The 10,443-nt window shown below is 38.7% G+C and overlaps 1 protein-coding gene across 1 annotated transcript; it reads right to left on the reverse strand.

Annotated features, from left to right (window-relative positions):
- Positions 1-41: 41 nt before the first annotated feature.
- On the reverse strand, positions 42-8,434 carry LOC129764931 (uncharacterized). Its single transcript, XM_055764582.1, has 3 exons — positions 8,218-8,434; positions 6,937-8,163; positions 42-420 (listed from the first exon to the last, which is right to left on the reverse strand). The coding sequence occupies exons 1-3, from the start codon at positions 8,307-8,309 to the stop codon at positions 60-62; spliced, it is 1,680 nt and encodes a 559-aa protein (XP_055620557.1). The 5' UTR covers positions 8,310-8,434; the 3' UTR covers positions 42-59.
- Positions 8,435-10,443: the final 2,009 nt, after the last annotated feature.

Genomic DNA, 10,443 nt, shown 5'->3' on the forward strand with positions numbered 1-10,443 from the left:
GCATTTTCGGATAGTTCCTGTCCAAAATCAAAATTTCCGGGTGAGAAATCTACTATTTATTAGTCCCATAAAATTTTCCCCAGAGGACACGTTGCCCAATCCGCTTCATCGCGCTGCACCTCAGACCAAATTCCAAATTGTTTCACCTTTTCACTATTTGCCGATTTCGTTCCCGCGTTCTCTTTCTCTCCGGCAGACGCGTTCAACGCATCTTCCAGTGTGAACACTTTGTACGATTCTTGTTTCCGAGCATTAGCGCCTCGCTTCGGAGTTGAGGTTCTCCCACTAACCGCAGGATCCTCCTGCAACATTTCCTCATCCTCGACCACTGACAGAAAATTCATAGTGAATGTTTCGACTGCACCCTCGATGAGTTCGCGTTGATTCAGATTAAGAGAAGGATCCGCTAGAGCAAGAAGACTGAAAATAATAAAAATAATTGGGCGATTCCATTTCAATTTGATTGTCGTTTTTTTGTATTTGGCTCAAATTTTGCAGACGCATTTTTTTTATTTTTTTATTTTTGAGAAGGACGTAAACAACATTTGCTTGAAAATTTTCAAAATATATAACTCACAAACAGAGATGCAAACCTTCCTGAATTTTCAGGATTTCCCAGACTTTTTGGCACGTTCCCTGATATCTTGACAAACACTCAATTTTGCCTGATTTTCTGAAATGTTCCTGATTTTATCTGATTTTTATACTTTTTACTTTACTTTTACTTATAAAAATTATCTCGCTTATTATCGTTTTTCAAATGCTTCAAGTCATTACTCTTACAATGCCGTTTGTTTATAAATTTCCTGATAAGTCCACAAAAACTCTTCATTATGATTTGAAATTATTATGAGATACATTTTTAAATACTTTTAACAGTTCCGTGTTCCGGTATTGCAAAGAATACATATTGAATTTTTGACCATAATGTTTATATACCGTATAAGAATATGTAACCAAAAATTCCGTTTTGAAGCAAATGAATGATTTCCAACAATGTTGAGCGGACAAAATATGGTAAGCGATACAACCCACCGTTAGCTAAACCCAAAGCACGTCTTCAATCGAAGAAAGTGATACTCTGTTTCTTGTGGAATCGGAAAAGAATGCTGTATTATTTGCTTCTTCCAAGTGACCAGTCGATAAATTTCCACAAGTACTGCTCGTAACTAGATACATCAAAGGCAGCAGAACTCTCTCCAACACAAGAACTTCGACTCAGTGGACAGCGGAAAAATACCTTGAAGGTCTTGAATGTTCTGGGAAGATAGAATTTTAAGCGGCGTGATAGATTGTGAAACAAAACTGTGTGTATTTGAAAAAAATATATGTCTGCCCATAAATATAATACTTTTGTTTTCCCAAAAAAATCGGCAACGAACTTTACGGACAACCCAATACGGATTATCCTGATTTCTTCCTGATTTTGAATTTCATTTTCCTTCCCAGATTTTTTAAAATTATGGTTGGCAACCCTGCTCACAAACAGTAGGTCCGATTGATTTGGCGGCTTTTACAACATTTTAGGTTATTATAGGGGCTATATGGAGACAGCATTAAAAAGCTATTAAAAATATTTATTTCGAAAATAACACTTGAAGCTCAATTTTCTCAAAAAAGCTGTTTTTGATTTTATGAAGTTTATTGCATAGTGCGCCAATATGGAAAAATTATGGACAAAATACGATTTTAAAAGTACGCAACAACAAAACAAAACGGCCCTCTTCAGGGCCATCAAATCCGATGTTAACCGTTAACCGATGTAATTCTTCCAACATACCCAAAATAAACAGATAGCCTAACGGAATCCTACGTCAACTATGCGGTCGTGTCTCGGACCCTCCTGTGACTTTTTTTTTTGCTTTCGCCTTTTCGTGGCAAGTGAAGCACATCCAAAGCATCTGGAACAGCGAGGAAGCAGTACCTCTCTGGCGACGCCGCACGGTGGTCTCTGAGAAAATTTAGGCGGCCAAAAGCCAAAAAATGAAGTTTCATAAAAAAAATCCTATAGTCTATCCTATATTCTATGATGTTCAAGGCATCTAGGATCAAGTGTTTCACCCAATTCCGCGCGCGCATCATTGCCACTATTTCGCGTGTGTGTTTTCTAACATGTGTTCTGGTAAAATTTTTGAACGAATTGTTTTGGCTCATTATGTTCCTTGAAGTTTCAAAATTCGGTGGGTTGTAGTATGTGTTAATTCCAGTAAGTACTATTTTGGAAGTTCAATTTTGCTTCGGATGGACTTATATAAATTGCCCCGCATTTCCCCGCAAAACTTTTTTCACGAAAGTGTTCCTGTCTCCGCCCAGAGAGGTATCTGAGCAGAGTTCCGATGAGTTGAGTAGAGATGAGAGTAGACTGGCTACCCGATGATGACGAAGAAATGATGAGATCGAATATAGTCAAACTACCTTGATCTATACTGATCGGCGGTTTTATTGCGACTGACTCTGTTCTTAACATTTAATGCCCTATTTATATCATTGGTCCCATAGTCCTCTGAATAGTCTATAATTGCGATTGATTCTTTGGTCGGGTTACTTCTCGAATGTTCGCTGTGAACAATAGCGGGTTCGTTTCCATGCGTTCCCTATTCCGTGACAATTCACTTGTTATTGTTCGTTTGTTGTGATTGTCGTTATGTGTTGCTTTCAATGCTAGTGTTGTGTATTATGAGTTGCACAAATAATGTGTATCAGGTTTTTGTACCCGACGAAAAGGTAAGTGACAATATGTAATTATGTTAAATAGCTAGACTAATCGCTCTATTTTCAGGTGCGAACACAGGCGGATATACTGCTGGTTTTGTGAAGTGTTTTTAGTGCTTAGTTTTGTAGTTTTTTGTCGTGTGTAGAATAAAGTGTTTTTACGAGAATTTATATTTTGTGTTTTCTTTTTTTTGTGTTCGGCTTGGGCCGTAACAGTTTCTCAAAGTGTCTCTTATCACCCAGCAATTGAATTTTTCACCCGAAATCCCCCTTTTTGGATTTTTTTCTCAATATTAACCCAAAATGGTAATTAGAAATAACTGTTATTTGAAGTTGTGCTTTTTCATTAATAATGTGAATAATTTTTTTGTGGATATGGCCTCCCAGTTATGTAATGAGAATTTGTTCGATCATTAAAGAACAACTGGGCAGGATATAACTACCTCAACTCCCGAGAGGAATTCATTACACGACTTCGTTATAGGAAAAATAAATGTAACCAACATTTCGTCAACTTTGCAAGCGCTTCTACGAAAGAAAATTGGGCTCTGCGAACAATACGGTGGACCGATTTTCAAATAAAGAAGATGCATGACTGATATTGGAATTTGTAATTCCTTCAGAAACTGGTAATTGTAGTGTTTTCTTATTATTAATGGTGCTTTAAAAATGTTTTATAGGTTACAATATTGTTTATGTTATTCAGGGACTGCGGCACCGAGTATGTGCACCCGTGGCCGAGTGGTTAACGTCCCACACTATCATGCCGGGTGTTCGGATTCGATTCCCGTTCTGGTTGGGGGATTTTTCGTCAAAGAAAATTCTTCCGGCTTGCACTGTGGTCACGCGTATTCTAGAGCTTGCCACTTTAGAGTACATTCAAGGCGTGTTGTTCGGCATAGAAATCTCAACCAAGTATTAATGAACGACGCTAGTTAATGAATACGTTGAGACGGCAAAAGTTCCACAGGGAACGTTAACGCCATTCAAGAAGAAGAAGGCACCGAGTAGTGAAAACGGTTCATCTTTAGGAAGGGAGGCCTGAAAAAAAAATACGAAGAATGTAAAAAAATGTAAATTTTGAACTTTACCGAATTGCCCCTCCCTTCTTTTGGTTTTTTGGTGAAACAGAATCGAAAAATGAACTCAGTGTATCCGAAAACCCCAGTCTACCAAAAATTAAATTTTTAGCTCAAAAATCTGAGTTTTGGCCGCCTAAATTTTCTCAGAGACCATTGTGCGCCAGATCGGTGGACTGTGTTAAATTGTTTCATTGATCGCCTTCATCGCGACAGAGATTTTGCCGTCGCATTACTGTGTTTACATTGTAGCACAGGGCTTTGTACCGCTACCCCAATAGGGTTTTAGAGATCAGCTACAGAACAACTTTGTTCTTGTTATATCAGTTTTTAGTTTAAGTTACTTTTAAGTTGAGTTTTTGTGTGTAATTTTTTGGTTTTTTCATAGACGGTTGCTCAATGCTTTCGCGCAACCGCTATGGCATCTGTGGATACCAATATAATCCGAACTACCAACCGTATTCGAAGAAACCATGGGTTGTCTTTTTTAGGCCCAATAAACTCTCGATATTTCGAGAGATTTTATGCGTAAATATCGGAGGGTCTCGATTCAAAACGGGAGACCAAACAAATTGCGTGTAGAAGCACCGAATTGTGATGTGACAAACCAAATCGTTAACCACGAGGTTTTTAATAGGGAGTATCACATATACATCATTTCTCGAGATGTGGCGATAGAAGGTATTGTTTCCGACGCGAGTTTAAGTGTCGATGAATTGAAAAAAAGCAACGGGTTTTTTTTCTAAAAATTTGTTAATTGGAGAGCTTGTAAAGATGCTGGATGTTTGACAACTACATTCAGCTACATTCGGGTGACTTTCACTGGCTCGGATCTCCCAAACCATGTGAATGTAGATTGTGCTTTTTCCGATGCGCCTGTTTTTACCGCGGGACTACAACTGTACCAATTGCAAAAAAAAATAGGACACCGTTCAGGCATTGGGCCGGATTCTCGAATACACTTCACGGTGGAAACGAAATAAACGGCACGCCATTGAACTACGTTTTACGGGTTAGTGAAGTGTCGAAGATAATGATGAGTTTTCAGGCAGAATGAGCACTGTTCAAATAAAAAATTATAAATGAAAATTAACTTCTTCGTATCAAACTGGTATTAAATATGAGTGGAAAACTTTGTTTTCTTCATGTGATATAATAATCTCATACAAAAATTTCATCTGAAGATAATTTGATTTTATAATGATAAATTTAGTGGAAAACTAATCTCGCATCTAGATGTCGACACCGTACCGTTGTCATCGCGAATACGTTTCATTCCGTTTCCACCGTGAAGTGTATTCGTAGTGTATTCGAGAATCAGGCCCATTGTGGCAACAAATCTCGTTGTGGTAAATGTGGACAAGAACACAGTGAGGAAAAATGTATTCACTGTGGAGAGAATCCTCACCTTCTTCAGGAAAGCCCAAGGTACAAACAGCAGTTCGATAATGTGCAGTGTTCTATCACATGACACTCCAAACGGACATACTGAAATGCTGAAACTTTTCGGTTCTGTCGATTCAAGAATCGGACTCTGATGATGATCACTCTACGGCTGCACCAGAATTTCCCACAATGGAAATTAAATCACACGCGAAGGGGTTAAATACATTCAATATTCAAGTCCCTCTTAGAAGATTTATTACTGTCTTGCTGGATAATTCACCTAACGTAGTGGAAGACATGAATACTGTGCTACAGTGGAACTGCCGTAATCTAGTGCCTAAATTAAGCTCGTCCAAAATTTTACTTCAAAATTATCATATATATTCGCCCTTTCTGAAACATGGCTTTCTTCTGAAACAGAACCAAACTTCCACGATTTCACAATTGTTCACCTGGATATAGATGATTGTTATGAAGGAGTACTTCTAGGGAACAAAAAATGCTACTCTTTATATTAAATTCCTTTCCCAGCGTTGAAATTGTCGCTTATCAATTGACTGCAAAGAAAAAAGAACTTTGCATAGCTGAAGCATACGTTCCTCCAAATGCTTACATTAGCCGTAGTCATCTTTGGAATCTAGTCTCGATTCTCTCATCCCCAGTTCTAATTTTGGGTGACATGAGCTCCAATGGTACTGGGTGGGGTGATCTTTATAACGATGCTAGGACGGGCTTTTTTATACGATTTATGAGACTATTTCAACTTAACTATCTTGAACACTGGTAAAGCGACACGAATTGCGAAACCTCCGGCTCGGGTAAGTTGATTTATCTTTGTGCTCAACTTCGCTCTCATTAGATTGTCTGTGGAAGCTCATCAATGATCCCCATGGTAGTGATCACTTACCATTTGTCTCCCCTCATTTATTTCAGACCGTGTTCACTTCACCATAAGCAGTTCATCAATTGAATGCGATTTGTCGATGAAACAAGCAACTTTTGGGATCCCAGATCAGCCTTGACCTACTATCATTCCTCATCTTTTTAATGAAAAGTACCAGCAAGTCAATTGCATGAAAAGGTACTTCACCATCAGTGCCTCAATGGATCCACTGGTTTCGGTGTTTTCAATGAAAATTCTTGCACCTTCTGTAAACTGCGAAAATGGGGACAACGATACCCCATTTCCATATCCCAAACTCCACCAATCACACAAAAATTGTTGCCCCCTGACCTCTAGTAAATCGCGAGTAATCGATCGAATTCTTCAAAATTTAGGTTTATGTAAACAAACATTGAAATAGCGGTTCCGCAAAGCTTCTGCTGTTGTGCCTTACAAATAAACAATTTGGAATAAAAAACTTTTTTCCATTTTGGCACACTGTGCAATAAATTTCATTGGTTGTCCGCTGCAACATATCGGAAAATAAACAAAATCGAAAAAACCTTTTTTGAGAAACTAAAGTTTTAAGTGTGGTTTCCGAAAATAAAACATTGTTTTAACATTCTCCTTATCATAACCTAAAAAAATGCGAAAAACACCAAATCAATAGGACCAACCGTTTAGGAGTATATTTTTGTTTGGACCCTTCTCAAAAGTAATGCTAGAGTCAAAATGGTAAACCGATGATGCAAATTGTTCTTTTTGATCATAAAGGAAGCGTCTGCAAAATTTGAGCCAAAAAAATACAAAAATTAAATTTATGATAAAAATCGGCATTTGAAAAAATCCAAACAATTATCGCATATTTCTACTTACTTGGGGAGAATCTCCTTCGTGTACCCATTCACGTTCAAAATTCGCTCCACAAGATAGTTTCTGGAAAGCTTTAAATGCCAAGGGCAGTTGACCGACATTCCGATTACAATTGTGTTCTTCAAATCCAATCGCAGCTTATTTTGATAAATCGCTTTCACAGTTTTTGACATCTTCCTCGTGTGTTCCTTTCGATTGAACTGATGCAACTTCTCCGGCATATCCTTCAGTGCCTTTTTGAACCTCTTCAACAATCGATAAGCGCGTGTAATTGCAATAGCCCAAAATTTCGCCCCGAGTCGCCTCTCGTGACGTTCCTGATCATCCTCGCAAATTGCAATCAACTTCTCCAAATAGGTTTGCATGTATCCTTTGACAACCAACATTTGAAACAGACGCTGATGAATGTGAGGTAACCCTTGGGTGGAGCCTTTCGCTGGTGCTTCGAGCATATAGTGACAGTTCAGCAAAGCCCCGCAAACACCCAGAGTGGTCTCGAAGCACCTCGGCAGCTGCATGCTTTCCGCAATGAAGCGGACAATGTCAAAAACAATAGAATTCAGCTGATCAACGCGGTTTGCCTTGGCATGCTCCTGCAGGAGTTTGAACTGGGGCGGGGTCAAATGTTGTTCAGCACCACTCAACGAGCTTGCTCCCTTATGAATCGCCTTCGTTGCAATGTCATAAATCCTTACAATATAGTCCAAATCATCCTGGAACTTATCCCCCAGAACCGCCTGTTTGATATGTCTAACATCACAATTCTGAATCTGCTGCAGTTCCCGTTTCCAGTAGCACGTCTCCAGCCAGTTCATACAGTACTCGGCAGACCTTCGAAACACATCAATCGATATCGACACGGAACTGTGAGCACACAGATGTCGCAACTCCACCAAGAAACCCTCGATTCCTATCTCCTTCACCTTGGTGGCCATCGTTCCCCGTCGGCCAGCGCCAGTTTGCTGGTGATATTCCGTCAAATGGTTTATGAACCGCGTGAATGCCCCCGAGTAAACACTCTTCACCTCAACGACATTATCCCGTCCGTCCTGCTTGCAACGGGCGTCATAATTCTGTCCCTCGAGAATTGCTATCGTGCAAAGCACGCTAACCGGGGTGTGTCTACTCTGTCTGATTTTCCACATTTTGAGCGTCTGAAGGGCCGATTCCTTCGCGGTAGTATCGGATTTTTGGGCGAAGATGAGTTCATAGACATGCTGGAATTCCTCCCTGAAAACATGAGATGCATTCCATTGTCATTATCCTCCACTTCGATTTACTTACTTGTCCCTCCAGGCAGAAATATGCGACACCTCCTTGCGCTTCAGATCGATATTGCTCGGTGCAAACCGCTCCGGCAGTGGATCGACGTTCATTGCTGTATCTTTCGGTATTCGGTATATATTCCGGCAAATTTAATTTTACCTCACTAAATTGAATTCACTGTCCACAGAAACCGTCAGCACATGTGTTGAGATTGAAAATAAACAAAAAACTGTCAAAGGTAATACACGCATCGCGAATGTGTGATGCTCAGTGCTGACATCTTGACAACACTAGCGGAGACGCCAAAAGGTAGCTTTTAGCGAATTCGTTTTTGTTCAGTTTCAACCCCAGTGCCGCACTAACTGCTGTCAAAACGTTTTTTTATTCACTCAGTTTCGCACTCAGTGTCGCACTAGTTCGCCCCGAAAACTGTTAGTTTCGCACTGAGATGTTTCACGGGTTGGCACTCGGGTTCACCAATACAACTATACTGAACTGTCAAGTTCCGAATATTATTTTGGAAAATCTAAAAATAAAGACTATGAAAATGGAAAACCTGCTGCTTTTGCTTTTGTATTATTGGAAGCGTAATCCAATTCGGATTCTGATTTTGAAGAGTATATTCGAGTAGACGGCATTAAGCTACGTGTGCTTTCATTGGGAGGTGAAAATAATGATGGATATTCAGGTGGAATAAATTTCAAAATCAAAATTATGAATGAAAATTTACTTTAACGTATCGAATATTTATTTTATGTGATTAAATAAGAGGATTTTTCCGATATCGCAGAAACATATTGAACGAAAACTGTGTCTAATGATGATTTTATATTATAATAGTAATTATTTGTGGAACAAACAGGAAATGCATCGACAAATGGTTAAGTGAGTGTCAGAACTACATGTGTTAGGTAATCGAACAATATGAAGTACAAATTTTCATTCAAACTTTTATATGTTTACACTGCACTTGGCCCTTCTGATCTGATGGAGAACAATTTACCTCCCAAGCACTAATATCACCACCAGACGTCGACACTGTACATTTGCCGTCGTAAATATAAACAAATCAGACTATATAACGTACACCAACAAACCAACGCATTCGTGAAACTGAAAACGTTTTTTTATTACAGAGTCAGTTTGGCACTGACTCAGTTTTAAAAACGAATTCGCTATTTGTCAATCAATGCCCGATACACCGCGGATCGATTGAATGTTGATCTGTAAATGTAGTACACACGGTTTTCAAATGTTTCAAAACATATAAGGGGCTTTCCACATACCACGTGGACAATTTTAGGGAGGGTAGGGGGTATGAAAATGTCCCCGCTTGTCCACGGAGAGGGGGGAGGGGGTATAGACTATGTCCACGTGGACACGAAAAATAAATATTTTTTCAACTATAATCACCGATACATTCTAAATTAAATAAAAACTGACCCATATTCAAGATTTTTAAAACTTTCCGTCCATCCTGAGTATTTCGTATTTATCAATAAACGGATTGAGCTGCTTGAGAGTGCTTCATATTATTTTACTAATATCATTGAACTTCTTCACTGAAATCTATATTCTGGAAATAACTCACGTAAACTGTGAGCGACAGAGCTATTTTGTATGATCCTATAATTTCATAGTTGCGAGCTATGCATAGACGCTCATAGCTCAAACCTCTAAAAAATAAACGATTCCATAATGGTTAAGTTTTCATGATACAACACATATGGTTTTTTCTCTATTATTAGTGACTTTCAGCACATTTCGGCTGGTTCGTCACTTTTACTTCCATTTTTGGAAAAATGTCGGGAGTGAGAATTGAACTCGTGATCTCTGGGTGAGAGGTATGGATGTTACCACTACGCCAGATCGCCTCCATGGTTTTTTCATCAAATATAATTTTCTATAGAACAGTAAGTCTTAGGATAACAGTAAGTCTTAGGATAATAATGTTTGTATAATTTTTCATGCAGAATTTCGTGTGAAATTATTTTCTCACATTACTTTTCTCGAAAGGTAGAATTTTTCAAAGTATTGGAATTCCGTCAATTTCTAGGAATTAATGTTTACATTTGCGTGAAATGATCTATGCACCACTAGTCGTCAAACTTGAATCAGTTGACCCAGTATTCTATTTTTTTCAGAAAATCTCGCATATAATGCAGTAGTAAAACATTGAATTTGATTGATTGAAGTACCTTTTAGAAGTTAAAAATTCTTAAAATTTGTCGTTTCTCAGGGGTT

This window comes from Toxorhynchites rutilus, chromosome 2, assembly GCF_029784135.1.
Source record: "Toxorhynchites rutilus septentrionalis strain SRP chromosome 2, ASM2978413v1, whole genome shotgun sequence".
Classification (NCBI taxonomy): Eukaryota; Metazoa; Arthropoda; class Insecta; order Diptera; family Culicidae; genus Toxorhynchites; species Toxorhynchites rutilus.